We start from the raw sequence: 25,731 nt of genomic DNA, 5'->3' as shown, positions 1-25,731 counted from the left end.
CTCGGCCCCGAGAGAATTCTTAAGATCCTTCTATTAAGAAGAAATCTCAGAGACAAAGCTTTGATTTGAATCATGACAGGACGCAGGATCCTCGCCATCAGATTTATCGATGTTTGTGGATCCCTGATGAGAAGGAGGGATGCCGCCGAGAGTGGAAAAATAGAGGAAGGAGGGGGAGATGATGAAAGATGCAGGAGCAGAGAGATGAGAGACAGAGCAAGTTTTAGATAAAGAGGAGTGGTGGAGGGAGGGAGGGAGGGAGGAAAAGAAATGACTGCAGAGAAACGAGGGAGTTTGGGTTTCGCTGGAAGTGAGGAAGGAAAGAAGAGGGGGGAGGCGGAAGGAGGGAAAGTGTGTGAGTGTGTGTGTGTGGTGATCTTTGAGAGGAAAAGATGGGAGGAAGGGGGAGGGGGAAGCACAGGCAATTTTCCACGAGACTTTAAAACCTATTTTAATGAGGAATCTTCCACTTCATGTGTCTGTGCTGCAGCAGTTTGAAGAAAAAAACCCAGAAACACCTCGAAAACACTGCAGTGGGTCGACAGAGAGGGAGGCGAGGGAGGAGAACAATTAAAATCCAAGTATAATCTCCCCCTCGCCTATGGACTGCTTTTAATGTGATCAGAAGGGCGCTGGTGACGCAGAGTGGAGACACCCAGGGGACACCTCCACTCTGGACCTGATACTCACAACTTTCTGAGCAGAGACACAAGGAGGAGGACGGAGATTCCCTGTTTTATAATGAGAAACACCGGATTCTCCATAGTACCCATGACTTCCATTCTTATTTGGGGACATATCATAGAATGTAAATAAAAGGGGGGGGGGGGGGGCCAATGCATCTCCACTTCCTCCCAGCATCCTGAAACCTGATGAGTCTGTGCAGGTTTCATCAAATAACGAATTAAAAACCAAAGTTATCAGAAACACGTGAACAAACATCAGCGTGATAAGAACGAGCTAAAATTACAGAAACCATGCGGAGGACACGTTTATTGAACACGTACTTAGATCTTTTAGTTTGGTTCACGTTCCACCTCTTAACACTGATGTCACACTGAGGTTTATTCAAGTGTTCATCGTTCCAGTGAGCTTGGTTTTAATTAAACAGTCATAAAAACCCTGAAATGGACGAATGATTTTCAAACGTGGATCAGTTGTGTTGAAGAAGACTTGAAGCTAGAGTTTGAGACGTAAACATTTTCCTTCATTTCTCACAGGCTGATTCCAGGATCTTGATTTAAGGAGATAGATATTTATGAGCGTGTGAAATCTGGTGCATCTGAACTGATGTGGGACTTTGGTCTGCGCTCTCTAAGAACCACTCTCGTTTTAAAGATCAAAACTTCACCCCCGAGTTGTTTCTTTAGACTCTCCATCATGTTCCGGTCCTGTTGTTTCTCGATGTGTGACCTGACCTGTCGATTATCTGCCATCAGGTTTGACTGATGACCGTCGGAGCCGGAGGTGACAGGAAGTGATGCCAGCGACCGCAGCCTCCCACACCTCACTGTGCGCTCGCACAGTTTGTGAAGAACAAAGAGTTTCACACGAGGATATCATCACATCATGTGCCCATTCTGTTCCCCCCTGTGAGTCAGAGACACGGCCGGGTACAAAGGGATGCAGTGAGTGAATGGGGAGATGACGGACAGACAGAGAGACAGATCGATGGACGGACAGACAGAGAGACAGCAGCAGAGCAGTGTTTCCTGCTCAGGTTCAGTCGTGGGGCTGATCGGTGTCTCCAGAGACGCTGCTGAGCAGATGAGCCGGACAGATGCGATTCATTTATCATTTATCTCCATCGCAGGGACTCACTTCTCTTTCTCCCCCCCCCCCACAATGTCATACTCTCATGGGACCCCCCCCCTCTCCTATACACCAACTCTTCATCACCATCATCATCGTCACTGGTGACACGTGGTGATGACGGACAGGATTTGTACTTGAAAGTGTTTCACACACTTGGATCCAGTGGGATTCAGTTTCAGTATTAAAGCGCCTCAGCGCTCGTTTCAGAATTAAAGATAATTATATAGTGATGTCATCACTTAGGACGCATTTTTCCACATGGACAAAATGACAACGCCCCAAAAGTGAAGCCAAAACGTCTCCACAGCCGCCTGGTGGCAAGCTGCAGTATAGCTCAGTATCCCCTCCTCCTCCATGTAAGTGCATGGGACCAAACTAAGGAGTAAAATAATACGTCAAACACATTTTAGGTAGTTGGTTTTTTTTTTTTGATGCCATTCAATGTATGGAATTCAACCCACCAGGATTCTTCTGTGTCTCTGATCAGTCACATAACTTTACAGGAATTTAAAACTAAATTACTGCAACACCTCTTTCATTTTAAATATTAAACCTGTTCATCCCTCTGACAAAGGATTCACTTGCAGGAAGGTGGAAGGGAATCACAGGAGGGACCTGCTTCACATTAGTCAGGAATGAATCCACTAATGTTAATGCATTAATCCTTTAACGCTTGTTGGGGGAATGATAGCTGCTCATCTTCCCCTCCAGCTGTTCCTCAGCAGCTGGAGAGATGCGGTCCGGACACACGCGGGGCAGTTTCCACCTTTTGGGACGGAAACGCTGCAGCAGCCAGCTCCTCTCGGCGGGATGGACGGGCTGCGTCTGACCGCAGCGCAGCCTCACTGTGCCACATGCTCCGCTGGATGCTGCGCGAGGATGCGGGGAGACGCGGGATCCCGCAACTTCATGTGCACACGAGAAGCGGAGCGGACTCGCCGAGAGCAGCAGCACGTCTCTAGTCTGCAGCAGCCGATTCGACGAGTACATCAGAATCATTTTTTACGCATCGGTATATTTGCGCCTGTGCCATCCGGTTACGCACGAGTCTCCCCCACCGGTGATTCCCTCAAGACATTAAACTTTCACCAGAATCCCTCAGACACGGAGGTAAATGAAATCACTTACTGAGCAGCAGAGCAACAGGCAGGAAGAGGAGACACGCAGAGTTCATGAGAGAAGCCATGTTGACCCGACAGTCTGTCCTTCCGACTTTCAGCTTTTTGCAGCGGAATCCCCAAGTTTGTCTTTTCTCTGGTAAAGAGGAGAAAACTCCACCGTCCCGCTCCTCCTCAGTCCAAGTGTCTCCCTGCTGGTGCAGCTCTGTACTCCTGCGTTAGAGCATCCACGGTGCGCTCCCCTGCGCGTGAAGGGGAGGGCGCGTCCGAGCCAAAGAGGAGGAGGAGGAGGAGGAGGAAGAGGAAGATGAGCAGGAGGAAGTTTTTTTTTTACAGCAGCTCAGAGGAGTCCCACATGAGCTGCACTGAAGTCAGCTCTGTTCAGGGCGCATGATGCGATGCAGGGAGGATTTTAAGGGACAGTGGTGGAGGGAGTATCCAGATGTTTCACTCCGGCACAACAACTAGCAAAACACTACAAGGAGCAGCTCTGTGATATTCATGTGGTGGATTTCTTCAATGATTAAAAAAAAATCTCAAGGAAAAAAGAGCTTTGAAGAATACCCTGGAATGAATGTCCCTGTCAGAGTTCTATGTTCTCGGAGGAGGCCATCACGACGAGTGTTGATTTACAAACAGCAGCAACAAGAAGGAGGTTTAATCAACTGCTCATCAGATGAGTTAGTCACAATGAGAAGAATCAAATACAAATTTATGTTAAGAAATATTTTATGCAACTTGTCTCTCAGACTTCAGATGTTGGACTGCTTTTGTATTTATTCAGTTTTTTCCGTATAGTTTTAAATTCCTATATTTCCACATTCTATCCAGCACTTTCGTCCACTGTGGTTGTTTTAAACATGCGATATAAACTTTCAAACAATTACAAATAAAGACACAATAAATTAAACAAGTATTTTTTTTTTTATTCCAAAATGTTGAGGGTAAAAGAAACTGTAAAATATAACAACTTAACAAGCCAGAGGGGAAATGAACACAACGGAGAGAGAGAGAACAGAAAACAGACAGTTTCCTCTTCTTCAGCACGGACTAACGCTGAAAGTCAGAATAAACATCTCTCTCTTTTCCTCACATGATCGTTCAAACATCTGTCCAGGTCAAAAGTCATGAGTTGAATGTTTGCAAACAAAACGTACAGGTTCTCCTCTCGCTGCTGTTTCAGCTTCACTTCAGATCCAAGTTTTTATGAAACAAATGTGGGAAATTTAAACGAGATATTCACGCCTGAACATTACAAGTTGTCGAAATGAGATCAAACGTCCAAAACAGATCGAGTACAATAAGGCACTTGCTAGACAATTCCACCTTAACAGACTGAACACAGGGGTCAAATAAACACTTATTCATACAATCAGCAGAAGAGTGGGCGCTGTGTTGTGAATAAAACAACGTGTGTAACTGAGCTGCACACAAACGATCACACACTTAAAAAAAGATGAAGAATCAGTGCTTTCACAACCTGAACACGAGCGTTTCAATGTTCGGTTCAACAGACAAAGAGCAGGAATGATTTCTGAACTGAAAACTTAAAAAGACAAGCGGGCTGAACCAATTAAGTGCTGCCTCCTAGAGTCTGTGAGGAGTAACTGCACATTGAGTTTGACAAACATGACTTTGAATTTCCTGATTTAAAACAAACAATCATCAGCAGTAAGCGTTTCAGTTTAGGAAACATTTTTATTATGTTTAATAACTAGTTTGACAATTTTTAAAGCAAGTATACAAGTCTTACAAATACTAACTGTTATATATATATATATAAAAAAAGGGACTGACAGAAGAAAAGCAGTCTGAGCTGCACACGTGGATAAACTGCCAACTTCTACGACAGGCTCCAAACGATTCAGAATTGAAAGGGGGATTTGTTTCAGCCTGAAGGGGCTTCTCAAATATTTATTAGATTTCAGAAATGTTTCTTTATTTTTTTTAGTTATTCCTCCTTTAGCCGTATTTGTTTCCTTCAGAAACACTCATCAATAAGATTTGTGAAAACAAGGTCAGATGAAAAAGGTATAATGAGATATGCTTTCATCCAGAATTCTCCAAACACAGAACAAATCTTATTAACTTTCAGTAAAACAATTCCACGCGTTGATCCTCGCTGAGACAGATTTGGCCTGGTGAGGTTTTCATCTCCAACCTAATAAGAAACAACTGAAAGGAAAAATCCCACCAACATAAATTGGCTTAGGATGTTTTATTCTTCTGGTTGCTTGGATTCGCTGGGTTGTTGAAAAGAACTGAACTGAGGACCGTGTTTCTGCGGCAACTGAATTCCTCTGTAACTCTGAGCAGGGATGCTGCTGCTCTGGATAAAGAAAAAAAAAAAATGCGGCCGAGCCTGCTGTTCGCTCTTATGGCCGAGAGACACGGCGACATCGTTGTGCACTTTTTCTGTTGTTTCGGTTGCTCAGAGGCAGCGTCCGCATCACATCCCCGTCCAGAAACTCAATGTGTCTGCCTGACGGGTCAGAGGAACAGAGCGGAACAAAAAAGAAACGTCAATGTTTCGCTCAGCTGCACATTCTTTGAGTCTTTTTGCACATTTGGAAGATGTAACATCAGAGTCCGGTTCGATGCCTCTGTGAGATGGAGATGACCATAATTATCAGGGTGCGTGGCTGCCGTCTGTGAGACAGTCTGTTGCTTCTTGACCGGGATAAAAAGACGAGCAGATCGTCTTTCGGGGATGAAGAGGAGGAGCAGCAGTAATGGAGGTGTGGAAGAACCTACAGTGAACTTAAAGAGTCTCTTGAACAGACAACAACAATCTCTTTGTCCAGAATGTTATGGTTTTGCATTGAAGGTATGACGACGGGAAAAAACAGAAGCGTAACAAAAACAGTCTATTTCCTAACATGACACGTCACTGGTGCAGTGAGAGGAGGAGGAGGAGGAACAAAGAATGTGTAGAGGAACTGGAGGGATCCTTCGTTAACCAAGTGAAAAGTTTTCAAGCCCTCGTCTTCATCTCCAAACAAGTTTCATCCTCGAGCTCCAACAAAGAGGGGTGAAGTCGTCCTGGACTCTTTAACAAAACTGGACTCATGATCTGTATCTATCTCCTCTGCACCAGACTCTAGACGAAGAACTAGTGGTTGACGAGACCCTGCAGCATCATCATCAGGCGCCGCGCCCTCTTGCTGAGCAGGCTGTGGGGGTCCTGCTGCAGGAACGCAAAGAGTTTGGGTCTGACCTGGGCCAACACGGAGGACATGTGGTCTCTGGTCAGCGGGTCGCCATGGTCCAGGTTCATCACAGCATCCTCCAGGTAGCTGCACGTCAACACAGAGGGAGAGAATACAAGTTTCAGGCAAACAGAAATCATGTGCTGCGGAGAGGAAAAAATGAAATGAAATAAGTTTGACGTGTACAAGATGAAAACTTTGAATCACGGCCTTCATTCTCTCAGATGTGAAACCAGAACAAAGAAACACGGGCTGTGTTTTGACCCTTGGAGCAGCTGCGGGAAACTCAGATAGTTCTGACTCTGTCCCAGTCGCCTTTCACAGATTGAATCTCAAGCGTCGTCCTTGATCACCTTCCTGGCTGCCGGCCCGCTGTGTGAGCGCGAGCGTCTCCTCTCAAATATCAAAGCAGAAATTGAGTTTTCCTCGTTCTCACCTGTGTCCTGTGCTCTCGCTCAGGCTACAACACATTTAACTCTTCATTAATCAAGTCAAACATTTGGAGGGCAGACTCCAGACTGTGCTCCACTGGTTAATTTAAGACTTTTTAAGAAAGAAACTGAAGATCTATGTCAAGTATGACAGATATGAAGGAAATTCAAGTCCCAGAATTACCCACAGTTCCCAATAATTGAATATAAGGTTCCAGCATGGCTTTCAGACACTGAACTCCGCATAATATCTTGGCAAAAGTCTGAGTCAGTTGCTGTGGACACTCTTCGCCGGCCTCTTAGTATAAACATAATGTGGCTCTGTCTCTTGGCTGCATCACCCCCTCGCTTGAACACACCGAAGAAGATCCTGCTGCGTTGTTCATATGTGGAAAAAAAACTCCGGAGACACCAGACCTCACTGTGCGGACAGCTTCTTTACACGTTCCACCATTCATCTCCGTGCCAGAAACACTACTTGATCCTAGTATCACCATCGACAACGCTGCCAACACACTCTCGGGTCACGTCCATTCATTATGAAAGGAAAACCGCACAACGCACACTGTTTAAAGAACAGATAAAAAAAAAAAACAGCAGTGCAGAAATGATAAAAGACACAAGGACACGGAAAGAGCAGAACAATAGCGAGCATCAAAAACTGCAATGCTATTCACAGGATCATTTACGCTCCCCAGGCAGCCATGTAGCAGAGCTGCAGACGGAGCCGGGTGATGGGGTCAGCAGTTTAGCACCGTTTAGCACTCGGGAGACGAGGGATAATGGACGTACGATGGAGATGAGATGGGGAGCAAAAGTTTAGGCAAAGAGCGACTTTATTATTGATCAAAGGGCAAAAAGGACTCGGCTTGTGTGGGAGAACAGGTGTATAATGTAATTCATAATGAGTGCTTCCGCTGCTTTGTGAGAAAATGAGCTCCAATTCAAGACATGTTGTGGAGACGATAACTTACACACTTCACGGGTTTTTGATTAAAACCAGTGACATTTTCCAAAATTGCAAGATATGCCTGCTGCTTCTTCAAGAACAGGTCTTACATCAAACTGAAATGAGGCTGTGATTTCCTGCAGGGAAACTAAAAAAGTACAGAGGTAAGAATTCTCAATATTTGTGTTATTTTGCCATTGAGGCACTGTATTTATTTTGGATGTCAAGATTCATGCGGCACAGGGGTTATGTTTTTATCACATTATCTTTTAGACCGGTTTTGATTAAGGGACAGATCAACATTGTACATTTTTTTTAAAACATTTGCTCAACGAATGGGGGACTAATATCTCTGAGTATAATTTGCATGATTGGATTTAAGGAGACTGTTGGGCCTCGGTGGAGGTTTCTCGTTGGCTGTGGGCAGCCTCACTCCTCTGCTGCAGTGGAAGATGTGTTTCCATTAACTAATAAACTTAGACTATAGGGGTCCATTTCTCAAAAATAAGAAAAAAGAACTTTAACGTTGTGTTTTGCCCTGGTGCCCTCTTTTGCTCTCTCTCTTTCTCACACACACAGATTTATGACCATTTTCAAGACAAACCGATGTAGAAACAAGGCGCTGGTAGTAGCAGCTTCAAAACTGACAATCAGGACACGTCAGTAAAAACAAATATTACAGCAATCCGACTCAACACCACTGGCATAACTTCTTTTCTGATATCACACACGTTCCTGACACTGTGGTCCTAAAAGTTTGTGCCAAATTACAAACTAAAAAAACCAGAGCCCTTAGACCAGCATTGTAACCTTTGAGTTGGGAGTAATAATGTTATAGACTCAAAAATCACATTATATACATACTTTACAAAAAAAAGGTGCATAAAATAACCGTGGTTTCCTCACCTGATTTTGAGCTCAGAGCGGGTGGAGAGGTTGGAGGAGAGCTGCTGGATGAGCGACAGCAGCACGGGCTGGCTAAGAGGGCAGGGGTGCTGACCAAACACCTGCTGAGAGTCGATGGTCTCACACACATACAGCACCAAGTTGAGATCTGTGGCTGACAGAGCCTGGAGACAGAGTGAGACAGAGGACATTTTGTTTTATGACGATATTCTAAAACAAGCTTTGACGAACAGTAAACTTCTCGTAACTTCTAAAACTAGAAATATCTGTAAGAAACAAGTTTGCTTGAAAAGTGCGTCCAAACACTGGTTTTATCCACGTTCATCAACTAGCAAACAGAAAAGACATCGATCTGGCAGAGAAGAGAAACTTTCACAGTAAAAAATAAAAGCTTAAATAAAATTCTGGTTTTTGAAGCAATATTGTCGTTGACATGAGCTCATAACATAAACATTTGTTCACACCAGGAACGCAGCAGAGCTACAGGACGAGTGGGGCCAGCATAAGGGACTGTGTGAAGCTGTAGCAATAAATTTGCTTTGTTGGCCCCGCAGTCCTGGTGGGCCCTGTGTGAGCATAAGTGTGTGTACCAGTGAATAATTTAAACCTATAGGAGGTTGTTTGCATTCATTATCAACTGGAAAACACTTTTCAACAATTCAGCTGTGTATGTGTATGCACGTGCATTGTGTGTGTGTGTGTGTGTGTTACCTGCTGGAAAGCCTGGTTGAGCTGACCCTGCTGGAGGAGCTGCAGGATGTTGGTCTGCTGTGTCTGGTAGTCGAGGTGTGCCGTGGGAACGGGCGTGCCGGCAGCTGACCTCATCGCCTGCATGATGCTGGAGGTGACCACTGCCTGCTGCTCCTTCATGGCCAGGCCGACCTCCCCTTTAACAATCCGCTGAACGTGACTGAGAATAGACTCCTGCAAACTGTGGGAGGAAAAGAAAAGACGAACAAGATGTGAAGCACAGAAAAAAGGATATGCTCCATTTTACTTCACTGACCATGTTGGATCTCGGAGTAAAAATCTGCCCCAGCTCAATCGGGCGTTGTCGATTCTTTTTCAATATTATTAAGTTTTATTTGGCCAACTACTCACTCTCTGCTCCACCTACGGCAAGTGTATAAACGCTAGAGGCCACTGAATTAATTGCAGAGGGAACAAGAGACTCGATCGAATTTATGTTCTAACATGGGCTCCAGGATTAAGCCTTGCTTGTTTCTACTCTCCAATCCATTACACACCTGCTCAATAGGCAGTGGATAAGGCCAGGACTGCTGCTATAGGCATCTGCTGATGTGCATATCTGATACTAAAAACATCAGACTAGAATGTTAATCAGAGCCATGACGTCGGTCACTGTGAGCAGCGTCACTCAACAACAGGGTGTTTTGTCACTTTGCAGGGACAATTTCTACAGAGTTTCTACAGAGTTTAAACAAGTTCAATTCACTATAGCCTTTCCCACAGTCAGAGCAGAGCGTACTGAGATAAATCCTGACCGGGGTATTTGGTCTCGTTGGTAGTTTTATTAAAGGGTGCTAATATTTGTATTGTTGACACAGAAATACAACACAATGCATGGAAATAAACACATTTATCTTGGGGGAAAAAACCTATTTTAAAGGTTGACAGAAGTAGCATTAAATGAGCCTTCACATAATGGAGATGCGAGATCTAGCACCGAGTATTTCAACGTATGTAAGACTTTTTAAAGCCTACATTTTTGAAAGAATCCGGTAGATTTAGGGGGCTGATATCTATGAGTGTGGGAAAAGTGGTGCAGATCTAAATAAAAATCCAGATATAATGAATGTGGAGTCATAGGGGAACAGTTGGGTCTTGATGGAGGTATGTACTCTCCAAAGTACCATTCTAGATTTTTAATGACACCGGATAAAGACGAGATCGAAGAGGAAAATCTGGATACATACTTTCCCACCATCATCTGGATCTGGTGCTGGACTTCGCCTCGGACGTTAGCTGTGATGTTATTGGCCAGTTGATCACTGGAGCTCTGGAAGCTGTCAATCATCTGTTGGAGCTGGCCAATCATAGGGTCTCGGGCCTCCTGCTCTCTCTGCTTTCTGTTCTTCATGTGAGTCTCCAGCTGTTGGATGTCTACAAAGTAAAATATAATTAATAAGAAGAAGAAGAATTTGTTTCCCTCAAACAAGCAAACACAATATAAATGCAGTCAAAGGTCCATTGTGTATTATGATAATCAAATTAATCAGATGAGAAAGGGCAGCAGAAATGCCAAACGCACTGAACATTAATAACCGACACTGCAGCTCTGAAGACAAATCAGCTGATTTATGTGTCCTGCTCTCTATTGCAACAAACTTTATGTATTTGGTCAAATTTCCACCAAACTTTCTGGAGAAAAAATAAAAAATATATTTAAGGATGTTTTGCAATTCAGCTATAACTGTTATAATCCACTTTATTCCGAGGATGGCAAAGAGGTTAAGATAAATATGGAGCTGGAAACACGCTTTAAAATGATATGAGAACAATTTCTCTGATTCCTCTGTGGCCTTCAGAAAGTTTGCTGCCATCATTACTTGTCTGAAGTTGCACCACATCATTAATTGTTGACTACGTTGTCAAACAGCAGAAAGTGAACAGTGCATGGTCACTACCACTAAACCAATGCACTGCTTTGTTGATTGACGTAACCTGAAAACCTGTAACGTAAGTCACACCAAATGTTTTTGTTTATTTTCCACAATACCCACACCAGAGACACAATGAGGGTATAAAGAGCAGCTGAAGGTGTGTGCAGTAGTTATGTGGTAGAGCTGATGTTAGTTGCAATCAATATTTACACACGAAACACTGAACTCTAAATTTGATCATGGATTAAATATAAATTGGAACAAGCTCACAGACACACACACACACGCTCACAGAGGTACTGCAGGCTTTCTATTTACCGCAGACTCCGCTCTATACACATTATGACAGCTTCTGTAAGATTTTTAAAAAAACGCCGTCTGCGAGAGGTGAGCATGAACAGTCTGAGGCTGCTTATCAAAACATCAGAGCTGTGACTCTGAAAAGGCAACATTACAAAAGCTGTCCCTGAGCTTTTTGAAAGAGATGGTTATTTAATTAGACTTCCAGATAAACAGACCCTGGTTTCAGGGCTGCATCGGGGGAAACAACCTACATCAACAAACCATTTTCTCCGTCATAAGGAAACATGTCGTCGTGAGATACAGCAGAAGCTTCATGGGAAGTTTGAACATATAACAAAGAGCACTGAAGAGGAACCACTTATTTGGCCTTGAGTTGCAGTCGGACATGTAGGTCATTCTTTATAAATCTTTACTAATGTTTTTCTGATGATGAAACCACAGATGTTGATGAGGTTCTTACATTCTTGTGTTCCTTGTTTGAAGCTGTCGTTGATTTGCTGAAACATGGACTGGCAGCCTCTCTCAAAAACGGGCAGCACGATGCCCTGGAAAGCATCTTTGTATGCGGCCTGGATGGGCCCCTGCATTGCTTCAGCTGCTGCTCGACCAATTGCATCTGTCGTGTTCTGGGAAACGGGAAGCAGAAACAGAGTGTTGTGTTTAAGTACACATGGCTTACTCTGCACAGTACAAATGAGACTAGAATCAATTACCCTTCGGTGTATGCCAAAAACAAGTTTTGTGAGGATACTGTGACCTTGATCTTTGACCGCCCAGATCTACTAAGTTTAACAGCGAGTCTGAAGCCATTTTCAAACGACCTCCAGAGACTGTCTGTCCAATTAGGTGGGGACTTTCTCCGGAGTTTGCATTTCACACATGAGCAACACAGTGGAACATTCTCTGCTGAGATGCATTCACAACTGCACAGAAATCCCTGGAGTGTGTCACGTGTATTTGTTAACAGCACATCCACACCAGCATCGGCTCTCATCACCAAAAGCTGCCTCGACATCTTTGTCAGTGTCTCCCTGCGTGTGTCGCGACGCTTTTTCATCCCGAAGTTATTTACAATTATATTTCTTGTCTTTTTCAGTTTTGCATCTGTCATGTGAAAGACAAATCATCAACAGCCGCACTGGCTCGCAGTGAAGCCTCCAGTGGATCTCCTGCTGTGTTCTCATATTGGCTCACTCAGGCATTATCTGGAGTTTTTACTCTGGGCTCGTGGAGAAAGTCTGGAGCCTCACTCCCACATTTTAGCCACTCCGGAGAATTACAGGACTTTGAGGTGTCGCAGCGACCTTGAACCTTGAGCACTTTGAACATCAGTTCATATTTGAATCCAAGTCAAAACACAGGTGGTGAAGTAAGCTGGTTACCTACCTTGGATTTGACCACCTTGCTGACGTTGTCCTTCAGGGTGACCTCCACAGCGTTCAGCTTGGCAGCAATTGTGTTGTTCAGCTGACCTGTCACAGGCTCCATGCTCTTTGAAATCGCTGGAGAGGGAAGAGAATTAACAAGACAGATTAGCAAGAACCCTCCTGTAATTAGGCCCGTGATCAGCGAATGGGGCGGGGGGGGAGGAGGAAAAAGACAGGAACATCTCATCCTCGGGATACAGGGCAGGAGAGGTAAAGTTAGAAAACATCCCTCCAAAGACTGCCTAATTATAGTGTCAGTCCAACAAACCTTAGCTGGCTTTGTTATATTTAATTTAACTTATGCCTGGGATGATCTCAAGCATTATTGATTTATTGATGTACTGTCTGTGCTGCATTTGTCTACTTCTTGTGCCGCAAAACTAAACTTTGCAGAGATGATAAAAGAAAGGAGACAAAATACAAGAGATTTATTTTACTATGAAAAGCTAAACTTGTAATAATCACTGCTGATTCATATCAAGGATGCACTGACTTGATTTGCAGACTGGTATCAACATTCTGACCTTATTAGATGAAAAACAAATTAGCCATGTCGTGACTTAATGTCCTTAAAAGATTCAGCATTTCATCTGTTACCTTCACTTAGCCACAGCAAAACACCCAATCAGACATTTCTCAACGTTCTTTTCGTTTGAAAACTATTTGCGTCCACTTCATGATTTCCTCATCTTTTTTGTAGACACCTCTGTCCACAGTTTAACATCTGAAAAGCATCAAAACAGCTACTTCTCGTCTTTCCATTCTCTCTTTTCTATTCTGGTACAACTTAAGTGCATCACAGCATCTGGTGAAGAGAAGCAAAGAACACCCAGCAGAGCAAATCATTATTTCATGGTAAGGACCTGATGACGACCCAGAGTCGATACTCTGGTTGTTGGTGTGATTCTCTGCCTATGATCTAAGGCAAAATTATGAATTAATAATAGTATTTCACCTGAAGACAGAGTGCAGTGTAGTTATGTTCCATGACTGTCTGCATTATTCAGCTTCTGGGATCTAACTTTGGTTCTTCTACCTGACTCACTAAAGAGCACCTGACTAATCAGCAGTGCCTCGTTTCTCCTTCATAAAACAGTCAGGACATCGACATACATACAGGTAAAGCTGTGCTGAACAATCAGATATACTGGTTGTTTAAATGAGTGACTATAAAAAAGGATAGGGTAAAGATAAAAATACTTAGTGCTATAGAGCACTGCAGTTTGGAACATTAGGAACTGTAATATATATATTTTTTATTTGTATTTGTAATGTTGGACGTTATTCAGCAGTCAGTGGGAAGAGTTAAAGAAGTGACATGTATTTTTCCGTCTACTAAACCAAACACAGAACTGAAAGATGACAGAGGAGCCAAAGATGTGAGCCAGCAGACAGTGTAACTTGCAGACTGATGAAATCTTCATTTGCGACGGGCAAACAATGAAATGGTGCAATACCACCATCACCTGGTATGTTTGACTTCTTACAAAGTCCCCGCGGTCTGAGCAGAGTGGAGCTCTGCTTCCCACAGAGAGAGAGGTCTGCCTTCATAAAAGAAGAGCTCTTGTCGATATTGATATAAACTGATTAAATAATTTAAGGTAAGTTATTTTAATGTGTCAGATAGACAGAGCCACACGGGATCAGGACATCACAAATAAAAACAGTTTGAAGGAGAAAATGAAAAAACCTAATCCACGTTTCCCCTGTGATAGAGAAGGAAAACATATCATTTGATCAACTAGCTTTGCTTTTTAAGTTCTTTATAAACAGCTTAAGTTTTCAGTTTATAAGGTTTAAGGAAGGCTGGACTGAGGAAGCAGGAAAAACTATTGAGTCTCATTCCATGAATAGAAATTAGAGCCTGGTCTTTTTATCAGTTGGCTGATTATATCAGCCAGTATGAGTCTTTCATAATTTACCAGTATCAGCTTTTATTTTTTCATTAGCCGATATGCTTTAATTTACAAAATTAACAATGAAGAAAAGATGTTCATTTAGTTTGACTTTTTACATAATATGTTTATTTATTAATTAACTTATTATATTTGGTGGTTTTTTGTATTTACAGTTTTTTCTAATCAAATCAATGGTAAAAATGTAAAATATCAAACCTCAATTGCATTTTCTTTGGCATAAGAGTTGAGGTCAAAGGTCAATATCAGACATTTTTGTACTCCCTAATACCCAGTATCAGCTTCAGCCTCCAATAAACCATATCTGTCGGGCTCTAATGGAAATGCAACAGCAGGAGAGGACATTGTTTTACTGTGAAAAGTCCTAACGTGTTGTTTACGAAACTCAATCATATTTTATGGTTCTTTGGAAATCACCATCCACGTCGTGTATCCACATTCTGACTCTGATCAAAACCTACACCTGCGCAATGTAAATGGCTGCGTTGCAGTAAAAATACAGAAGAACATGACTGTGTGGTTGATTTAAGGGCTGCTGCTGTCAGAGAGGTGCTACCAGCAGGTGTAATCATGTACAAACATTTCTAGTAACACCAGGACGTTTTCATATCTCACGACTTGTTCTGCAACACCTCCATCTCCCCTGATGTTGTTTTTCTCGACGGAAGCCGTAGAAAGATGTTAATCCTTGAGATGTGGCAGTATAGATATGTGCATGAATAAAGCCATTTCTGATAAACAGACCAAGTACCAGTCTCTGGAGGCTAATGTCAGTGAGCTAGAACTGAATGTAGATTAGTGACACTTACATTCAACACAGGCCGCGTTTTCATTACCCCCGAGTGTCGATGAATACATAAGACCCCTCTATGTGATTGAGTCTCATCAACTGAGAATAAAGAAAGTTTGTGAAACGTTTGTGTGCTTTTCTTACTTTGCGGGACGGTTTTCTTCATTTCCTCCCGTAGCACTTTGTCCATTCTGTTGGTGAGCGCCGAGCTGAGGGCGTGGCTGAGCTGCTGGCTGAGCTGATCCTGAAGCTGCTGCTGATGATTCTGACTCTCCGCCAGAACTCGTTCCAGTCTGCGCTCTGAGGTCGTGATCGGTCAAGGCTCAAAATAATAAGCTGTGAGGTTTTTTTTACTGTCCGTCACTGTTTATAAGATGTCCTTGTTTGTTATGCATTTGTATTGTTGCTGTTCAAGGATGTAAACTGTTTGCTCGGTGTCGCTCGTTAGTTTGTCTCATGAGACGTGGTTTGAAGGGGTGAATATACAGAGTTGTGAAACTGAATTTGGAAATGCAAAAGGTGAGGGGTGAAAACATAGCCGCCTTGTCGGAGGTAAAAACTTCCAATAATGAGTAGTAGAGGATACGTTCTTGCTCCTGGTGGTTGGTCAGGACATGGTCGACCTGGGCCATAACGGAGCTCTGCATGGCTTCTATCTGTCCACGCAGTTCAGTCAGCTCCCTCTGCTGGCTGCGCAGGAGCATCAACAACTCCTCCTGAACTTCTACAGTCATCTATAAGCAGATGGAGACAATGACTGAAAGGAAGTAGGAATGACATGTGCATTAAACAATATTTTTGAGTTTAAAACTGAACTAGGTAGAGGATTCTGTACTAAAAGATTTTAAAATGCACTTGATACAATGATGGCTTGTATCTGCCAGCTTATTTTGATATTTTCAATTAGCTGCCATTTTAATGATAATATAACAGCAATATTTTGTAATCATCTTACCTGGCCTGAGTCCATTTGTCTGGACTGAGATGATTCACTGAGAGGAACAAAGAAACACATTTATGTGAAGGACAGTCAACATTTTTGACTAATTTACATAAAGTTATGTAGACCAAACAAATTATATTAGAATAAGTCACGAACGTAAAAGTAATGAGTCATTGCACAGTTTTGTTCATTGCACAACCTGATGTGAAGACACACAGGGAAAAGAAAATCTCCTAATGAGTAAAGAAATCATAATTCTTATCATAACCTCACTCCATATGTAGATTTTCCAAATGTTACATAACATATCATATCATTTAGCTGACGCTTGTATCTAAAGCGACTAACAATAAGTGCATTCAACCATGAGGGTACAAACCCAGAACAGCAAGAATCGTGTAAATACAATTAGTCCTCCAGAAAAGCCAAACTACAAGTTCTACATGTGTGTGCAGCATATAAGTTTTTTTAATAAACACCAGAGTTGACGATGGTAATTAGACATCATCTTTTTAGCCAAGGTGTAGTCGGAAGAGAAGTGTCTTTAGCCTGCGGCTAATATGAAAATACCCATCATCCTTCTTGTTCTTCCTCTTCAGTTTTGGTGAACCTCGTGGTGACGTCTTCCAGTCCTTAACAGGGATCCTGTGAGAGGAGCGAGAGCCACAGTTTCCTGAAGACGATGCCAGGCTGGCCACCTCATCATCAGGGTCGCTGGGAACAGACACATCGTCACAAACACACAAGACAACAGCAAAGCTGCTGTGAAGCAAACCCGGATTTCATATGAATTCAATCAGCTTGGAAAAGGTCATTAAAAACAAAATTATACTGTGAATAAAGGACACAGATCAATGTAATTTCTTCTTCTGAATGGATGACACGAGATGTGTCTGCTCATTTGCATTAACAAGGAGAAGGTGTGTTTTTTTGTGTTACCTCTGCTCTGCACCGGTGTCCTGACTGTCGTTCTGCGAGAGGTGATACGAGCGCCGATGGTACGGTGAGCTCATGTGTCCCTTTGACTCTTCCCTTGAGCTATAACACAAAATGGTTTTCACATTTCTTTCACAATTTCGACACAGATATGACCGACAGACCACTGTCGTCTCATCCTTCACATTTGAAAGCCTCATACAAATGTCTAGTGGTGGACAATCAGTGCTTTTTTTGAGGCAATCTAAGAGATTGCATCTTTTTACCATTTTACTCTTCTTGTTCTACATTAATAATGTGGATCCACGCTTCAATTACAAACCAGCAGAATCGTGCTGAATAAATGGCTGTGCTGATTGTCCAAATTATAACCTGCATCTCTGTCACAGAGTTTCTTTCATGCAGGTTTCTTCATGAAAGTCTGAGGAATGAAGATCCGGTGACCAAAAGGACTAAGTAACAGATATCAGTATCAGATATTTCTCAACGCAAAGTTATCTGGAATGGAAAAGAGTATTTAACTAAGATCGATAAAAATACACTCATCTTTCTCCCTTTACGTTCTAATTACTTACATAAGTTAAAAGTTAGGCAATAGAAAACAATACTGGTTCATAAGGGATAATTTTGCATGATTTGTAATTATTTGAGAACTACAAGTCACAAACGGACACCAAAGGAGTTTTATTTTCCCAAAACAGTGAGGAATTTCTCACCAGTCTCCCAGGCCGTTGTCCCTGAGACTGTTCCTGGTTTCTCTGGTGATGTCGGGTGCAGCTGGCCATGGTGTGTGGCTAACGCTACCATCTGAGGACCCTCCTCCTACCCCAGGGTTCTCCTGCGATAAGGCATTCTCCAGCAAAGACGGAGTGTGGCTGAGTCTAGGCTCAGACTCTACAGCCCCACCTACTGGCCCATCTGCACCTCCAAGTTCCAGGGGTAATAGACTGAGACAGAAAATACCGTAGTTGGTGTTTTGGTTACAATAGGAACAGTATTCAGACATTTTCTTGACTTGATTATATATATACATTTTATCTCATAGTTACAGCATCATTGCTGGTCATACCTGTTGTTGGCGGTGCGTGGTGAGGTGAGCAGGTGCAGAGCAGAGGCGGCAGACGCCATGCTGTCTGTCTGAAGCGCAGAAAGTGGTAAAGGCTCCAAGCTGGACAGGAGTCCACGCTGAAGCTGCAGTGTCTGGGATGCGATCTCCGGCATGTCCTGGGACATTGCAGTGGAGGCTGAGGAGATGACATCAGGGGAGCGGGCCCTGGTCGGCGAGGCCAGTGGTTGCAGGATTGGCGAGTCCATGATCTGAGGGCTGTCAAGTGCAAGAAGACCACTAGGGGACACCAGAGCCTGGATACGGAGAGAAAGCATGTATAGAAAATAAAACATCATGCTTTAAGAGAATTGGGAGTTTTTTAGAAGAAGGAAAGTGTCAGGGCCTACCTGTAGGTTCTCCAGTCCAGGCAGCAGTACAGCAGAAGCAGCTCTTGGGCTACTGGTGGAGGCAGAGAGTGTCAGACTACTGCTGCTGCTCTCTGCTCTGTTAGGACTCTGACTGACATCGTCTAGAGCTCTGCACACGGTAAGACAGACACACTGTCCTCAACCATACATGTTTATGTGTACGACCAGAAACAACCACGAAGAAATTGTGTTGGTATGTAAATCTAAAGCTGCTTTCAGACATGCACTACACTCTGCAGATCCTGCGTATTTTTTTTCCATAAGAGATGTGTGAAAGCAAATGACCGAATGAGATGCTCCGCAGTTTATCCACCTGACCTCATAGTATAATATCATAGAAATCCAGGAGAAGTTGGTGTGAGAACAAAGATGCTTTATAACAACCTGCGCAACCAAATCTTTACTAGACTGACTGTAGCTGCATTTAATATAGAAAAGATGACAAATATCTCACATTAAAAGCTTCCAGATGTATATTACAAACACTGACTACAGCAAATTACATTTTAAAAACAGTATTCCAACTAAACTTCATAAGGAAACCAACCTGTTAGTTGAGTCAGAGTTGCTGCTGATAGCCGTTACAATGGTGAGACTGCTGGCACTGCTGCCAGGTGATGCTGGTACCTGCAAGGTGACAACAATGAGAATTACAGGCAGAAAAGCTGATGAAGCGTTAAAAAAAAATCCCTTCTTAGTGGCTTAGAAAAACAAAACAATGGCAACAACTAAATCACTAATAAATTCACATGACAGTTATATAATTTGGCAGCAGCACTCAAGCAGAGATGGAAAAGGGGATATTTTTTGGTAGACATGTTGCTAGGCAACCACTAAAGACCTGTTTGAAGCAAAGTACTCATTTGCTGAAGCTGATGTGTTTTTGACCATTTTTAAAACTGAATTCTGTAGTGAAACTCAGACATGAAGACGACTGCCTTTTCCATTTATTGATGAGAGATTGGAGACTGATAATATAGTTGCCTTCCGAGTGTTCGTACCGAAGTGCTTGGTGTCATGAAGGCATCAGGAGTCATCAGCTTGGGCATCGGCCCACTGCCAGAGACAGAGTTAGACAGGAAGTCAGTAGGAGCGGGAAGCGATGGGATCTTTCGCAAGTCGGTCTGGGATCCACTTCCTGACTCTTTGTCAGAACTCTGGTCGGTGAGATGGTCTGAAAAAGTTGCTGGAAAGACAAAATGTAAAGAGTCATTAAGTTATCCCAGAGTCCCAGAATGTGATGAGCTACACTTGCAATACTCTTCTCTCTACACAGTTCACAGATGATTACAAATGTTCACAAAGATAAAGAAAGATATGAAAACACAAAGATGCTTCATCTTCATTCATTGGGATTTGTCCTTCGAGAGTGTTGGACTCACCAAAACCATCCTGAGAATCAGAATGAGGCAGGAACAGTGCAGAACTGGAACGTGCGCTGGGTTGAAACCAGATCTGAACATCCTGCAGACTCCTGAAAACACACAACACAAACAGACACATTTAGGCCTTTTGTGTGCCCCTCGTTCCAGAAACTTTGGTGGTGGACCTGTCATGTGCCTGACATCACATCGTGAGTAGGGGACTTACTTGGTGTGAACACAGTAGAGTTTAATCTGGATTCCAGACTTGGACTCTGTGGGTCCTTGAATCCCCTCTGAAAGAAAGCAAACACACGTGAATGGTAATGCTGTGTAAATAAGATCGATGCTGCTACATACATCAACCGTGATTTTAATTCCGCAGTGTGTGCCCCTTTAAGAGAGAAAATATCCCTCCTGGCTCTACAACACTGATATTGCTAATTTAAGGTACATATGTCAATAAATATTTACTTTGTTCAACTCCATACAGTCACATGTCACTCAAAAAGGAAGAAACAGCTGTAACCTGTGTGTGTGTGTGTGTGTGTGTGTGTGTGTGTGTGTGTGTGTGTGTGTGTGTGTGTGTGTGTGTGTGTGTGTGTGTGTGTGTGTGCGTGTACCTGTAGTCATGCTCTCACTCTCCTCCTCTGCAGGGAGGACCTCAGTGTGTTGCAGTCGGCTGTGGGCAACATCCCGGACTCCAAAGCTGAGCACAGGGTGAGTCAGCAGGAACTCTGACACAGCTGTGAAATTGGCGTTCCCTTTCTCCATGTCCTGCCGCAGCTCCATCACATATAGAACCTGGCAGAGAATGACAGGAACAAAGTATGAAGTCAGGCTCGGTCAGTAGGTAGAAATGACATTTTGGGCTGGTTTCATGGACTGATTATACCTTGTTCTATCAAGAATGACCCTTTCAATAAGATAAACCAAACTGACTCTCTGAGATAAGGTTTACCCACGCTTGAACTAATTTAATTGGTGTTAAATTAACTGAAACTATTTCCAGAAGAAGGATTTTAACCCTAAAGGGCAAAGTTCATGTTACGATTAATGCAGTTGTTGCTGCAATGACACTGATTGATAGAAAAATCACAGGAAATTGCTTAAAATTTCAATTGAAGACTAACTTTTATTATTTATTAAAACTCTAATCGGGGTTATTTCTAAAACTACAATTAAAACATTGTGCTGACCTTCCTCTGTACGTCAGTGAGGATGAGATACTCAGAAGCGAGGTCCAGACTGGCCTTCAAACTTGGCAGAGCTGAGGAGTTGAACGGATCTGGAGAGAACCTAAGAGAGGAAACAGAAGCATTAGAATTTGAAGCAAAATAATGAATTAATCATTATTTCAGATAACAGAATTATTCAACCTTAAATCAATTGACTCATGAAATAAATTTGACATGTCCACTGATCTAAATTTCCAATTTGACAGAAATCTTTCTCTCCCATACAATAACAGGGTATATCTGTAATGATAAACCAATTGAATAACCTGATGGTCTGTAGACAGGTCCAGGAAACAGTGCACCACATCTTCAACTCCTGGTTCTGATCAGCTCCCGTTATGAGGAAACGCCAGAAAGGAACGCTGCAAAGACAAAAAGTAGAAAGAACCAGAGGTGATGAAGGAGAAAGAGAAAATGCAAGAAGTAAACATCACATGGCAACAACCAGAGATTAATGTTATGAAATGTATATCACAGTTTTCACTGGAGGCTGTGTGTGCACCCGTGTTGTACTAACTCTGGGTCCTGCCTCTTGTGGTTGTCACAGAAAAGAAGGCAGGAGAGGGGACGTCCTCCGTGAGGCTGCAATTCATGGAGACATCTGGAAAACAGAGAGTAAAGTGAAACAGTGAAGAAAACAATAATCACACACATTCAAATCACATGCTCCTTCTTTACCTGGGTGTGTCCTGTCGTCCTTCTATGTATATCTGCCAGAACTTGATGTATCCATCATGGCTGGCTGTGGCTAACACAGTTCCATCTGGAGACAAGGCCCCTTCACTGACTCGCTGGGGGGGACAGACATAAAAAAATATACAGTCTAAGTATAGTAAGGAATCTATGTAACAATCCCAAATGGTAGAATATACCATTTGTAATTATTGTCCTTGTGTTGGCTTAAGTTAGGTTTATGCCAAGACTTAACATCCCAAGTAATGAACATGACCTTTACTTCAAAGTGGTATGTATTTCATCAAAGATCATATAAGTGTACTGTATTTACCATGTTTTAAAACAATCCCTACCTGAGTATGTCCCTTCACTGTGATGAGGCCATCCTTTAGTTCTGTGGCATCGACAGGCCAACTGCTGTTGTTGGCTCTCAAGATTTCCAGGTCCCACACCTCAGCCTAGAAGAAGGAGGTAGCAAAATGAATTATCGATTCTGATATATGGTGATACAGACAGACGGTATTCATGTGACTTCAGTGTCCCCTCTTTTTTGTAGAATTAAAATGATTGTGTGGAACTGAACATTCCATAGATAACTTCCTACTTTTCACTCTGTTCTAAAAATCTGTTTTAGTAAGGAATGCTTCTGATACCCTGTCTTCATGTAGAAGGGCCAAGGTCTGGCTGGTGTCGTCCTGGTTCTCCTCGTTGTCATCCATAATGAACGGACACCAGATGAGGCGCCTGTGGGAGTTCAGTGGAGTTTCATCTGGCCGTCTAATATGAACCACTATCTGATCTCTGTGTGGAACATAAGTTAAGGAAAATGGGAAAGAAAACCAGTACTGGGAGGATCTACTATCTCCACTGTGACAAAAGTAGTGGGTGAAATCACAAGTGGTAAAGGCTGGTATTTAAATGGTGAGTAGACACAGAAATATAAAAAGTACAAATAGAGGCTGTAAAATCCACACACACAGATTCTCCCACACATCTTTTTCCACATGTCAGGATACAGTATCTTGTTTCCAGTGCAGGTGAGTTGCCAGACCATTAGGTTGCCCGCCTCATCTACACAACCCAACAGAGATGAGTCGAGGTGGGCAAAAGCCAGATCTGTGACGGCCCCTGTGAATCCCTTCAGCAGGGAACGCTCAGCAAAAGCCAGACTCAGCACACGAATCATCGCATGGTTGTTGGCTCCTGAAGAAAGACATTTTTATTTTAAAGACAGAACATAAACCAAGGGAGTGGTGGTGGTGGAATAAAAGGACTCTCACCTCTGATGGCATAAGCGAGGAAGGAGTTGGACACAGCAATCAGTCTGCCGTAATAATACTTGTGTTCCCAGTCATACTTGGCAACAGGTTGAATTTTCACCTGAACAGAAAAAAAAACAGGTCTCACTTATTGAGAAATCACAGAACCAGGTTTTGAACATTATAAAAATCAAAGAAACAGATCCCCTTGAGGTACACAGCAGCTCGACTTCTATTCTGATTTTTAGACTTCCAAAGACATCCATGTTGCAGCTGCTGATTGCAGTTTGTACCTTGTTGCTGCCTCGAGCCTTGCTGTTGATGCTGGAGTCTTGACTTGCCACAATCTCCACATTGCTCGATGTGATGGAGATACCGGTGGACCCATCATCACCAGAGAGGCAGCTGAAAATGCACCAAATGGATTTTATTTCTTAAAATAAACTTACAAATATGACTCTGCTAACATGATGAGAACCTCACTCACATTATCTGACTCTCCTGGGTGCTGCAGAGGTCTGTGGAGATGGGTCTGGTGGAGTCTGACATGGTTGACCTGTCAGCACTTCCTAGAAGGCCCGCTGCCCCCAGTAACCCGTTCAGCTCTCCATTAAAAGAACGCTTTCTCTGACCATCACTTGATTGTACATCTGAGGGAAGAAATTGAACGCACAGGTTATGTTGGGATACACTGTAGAAAGTATACATGTACAAAGCCAGCAAGAAAATACTAAGCCTACCAACAAATGCTGTATGCTGCGGAGGCATATTTCTTTTTTTAAACATATTTTAGGCATGTCCCTTTTAATGACAGGGCAGTACAGGGAGAGAGAATGGGGTAAGACACAGCACAGGGCTGGGTGGAACCGAACCCTCTGGAGGTTTTATGTGGAGGCTTTTTTAACTGTATAAATTGGACACCACATATGCAATCATGTATCTTGTATAAGAAAGAGTGAAAGAAATAGGATTTATACTTAAGAACCTATTTGGTGTTTTAAAATCTGTTTGCATCTTTCTCTTTCTTGTAAGTTCCCGTTCTGTTTGGTTATGATTTCCTGGGGAAATACAGATCATAAAATATGTGTCCTGGCCCTAACAACGAAACTGAAATTACAAAAGTGGTTGAGTAATAAACAAGGATATGTGCTGCTGCTACAGTGAAGACACTAGTGTATGAAAGATGTCACACTATACTACTTCTTTGCAGACATGAGTGAATCATCTGTGAGTGTGTGAATAGAGGATTATGTCAGAGCAGGAACACTACATTGCTTTTGAAACGTAGAAACACAGAAACAAAGAGGTAAACAATGTCTGTGCAGAACCGGGACAATGATAATGACCCATGTTCCCTTTCACTCCTCCGGCCCTGACTGTGTTCTTAGCAGGACCTCAACCATCATGTGACTTAATAAATGTCTGCGCGCTATGTTGAAGGAAAGCAAAGCGAAAAACAAAGCTGAAGCGAATAAAACCAAATTAGCCAAGATCGACCTTCGTGCGCAGTTTAGGAGCCTCGAGCTGGTGTCGACAGCGGCGCAGTGTTTTGGCTAAACGCGATATATTAACGTGAAGTTGAATTAACAGCACCAGAGACTCTAGTGAGCAGAAAAACAGGTTTGATTCTCTATTCAACCTTTTCCCGCACCTTTAAGGTTCGGCTTTGATAAAGCAGGCTGAGGCGTGAGCTAGCTCGCAGCTTAGCTAACATTTCGAAAGATGGGACACTTTCCCCCCCCGACGTGGTTAGCTTTTCTGGTATTTCTCCAACTACACCCGCCGCTCCGCGGAAATTAAAGCGAACATAAACGCGTCGTGGCATCCAGATTGTGCTCGCGGGAACCTTTGGTTTACGCGCAGTGAAACTGCAGTCGAGCTAATTCTCCTTCTGGAAAGCGGCGCGCTAAAACCAACTCACTTTAGCGAGCTAGCATGCTAACTAGCTAACGTTAGCTCCTGAGGCCTAGAGCAGAGCAGCGCAGCCGCTTTGAATTCCCGGTCCGACTCACCGGTGCTGTTGCTGGGACGGTCGAGCTTGAGGATGTCCCGGAGGTGCTGGGTCGCACCCTCAATGTCTATATCCGAGCCGGACGCCATGGGTGAGGGAAAGGGGAGACTGGGCAGATTTAGGGGGGAGACAATAGTTTCTGGTTTGATGCGAGACTGTCACTGTTCACTTCGTTCACCCAGAGCAACCGTCTAAACTTCCGACATGTCCGCGCCGCAGGTTCCGACTTGTCGATGAGTCAGCGCGTTGGTTCCTACCCCTGATTCCGAACATAATGAACATCACAATGAATAACATCCCTGATATATATATTTATATATGTATTTATAAAACATATATATATA

General features: G+C 43.1%; 2 protein-coding genes across 3 annotated transcripts in view; both read right to left on the bottom strand.

Annotated features, from left to right (window-relative positions):
- Nucleotides 1-3,130, bottom strand: part of nrn1la (neuritin 1-like a) — a 44,342-nt gene extending 41,212 nt beyond the window's left edge. Inside the window, exon 1 of the mRNA XM_069528114.1 lies at nt 2,944-3,130. Within this exon, the coding sequence (XP_069384215.1) occupies nt 2,944-3,001 (58 nt within the window). The 5' untranslated portion in view covers nt 3,002-3,130. The remainder of the gene's footprint in view (nt 1-2,943) is intronic.
- A 708-nt stretch (nt 3,131-3,838) lies between these two features.
- On the bottom strand, nt 3,839-25,610 carry edc4 (enhancer of mRNA decapping 4). Of its 2 annotated transcripts, none has more exons than XM_020108822.2 (30): nt 25,389-25,610; nt 23,864-24,026; nt 23,670-23,781; nt 23,398-23,497; nt 23,134-23,320; nt 22,771-22,918; nt 22,471-22,575; nt 22,121-22,233; nt 21,960-22,043; nt 21,709-21,804; nt 21,404-21,503; nt 20,828-21,008; nt 20,434-20,500; nt 20,226-20,317; nt 19,845-20,029; nt 19,391-19,470; nt 18,823-18,952; nt 18,437-18,729; nt 18,084-18,314; nt 17,371-17,469; nt 17,002-17,145; nt 16,444-16,480; nt 16,075-16,222; nt 15,633-15,788; nt 12,742-12,857; nt 11,816-11,981; nt 10,366-10,552; nt 9,140-9,359; nt 8,429-8,592; nt 3,839-6,229 (listed from the first exon to the last, which is right to left on the bottom strand). In XM_020108822.2, exons 1-30 carry the CDS (start codon nt 25,474-25,476, stop codon nt 6,046-6,048), a joined length of 4,176 nt encoding a protein of 1,391 aa, XP_019964381.1. In that variant the 5' UTR covers nt 25,477-25,610; the 3' UTR covers nt 3,839-6,045. The 2 variants fall into 2 exon arrangements, with proteins under 2 accessions (XP_019964381.1, XP_019964382.1); XM_020108823.2 differs by having other exon boundaries at nt 18,823-18,874.
- Between the last annotated feature and the right edge of the window lie 121 nt (nt 25,611-25,731).

This window comes from Paralichthys olivaceus, chromosome 7, assembly GCF_024713975.1.
Source record: "Paralichthys olivaceus isolate ysfri-2021 chromosome 7, ASM2471397v2, whole genome shotgun sequence".
NCBI lineage: Eukaryota > Metazoa > Chordata > Actinopteri > Pleuronectiformes > Paralichthyidae > Paralichthys > Paralichthys olivaceus.
The sequence above is the reverse complement of the archived record's forward strand: the minus strand, read 5'-3'. Positions and strand labels throughout refer to the sequence as shown.

Bases quoted from the DNA above. Each gene is read 5' to 3' on its own strand.
- edc4 (XM_020108822.2), bottom strand. From the start codon at position 25,476: ATGGCGTCCGGCTCGGATATAGACATTGAGGGTGCGACCCAGCACCTC. The intron at 23,782-23,863 runs GTGAGTGAGGTT...GTGCATTTTCAG, and splicing joins ACCCAGGAGAGTCAGATAAT to CTGCCTCTCTGGTGATGATG. The intron at 20,501-20,827 runs GTACACGCACAC...GCTTTCTTTCAG, and splicing joins GAGTGAGAGCATGACTACAG to AGGGGATTCAAGGACCCACA.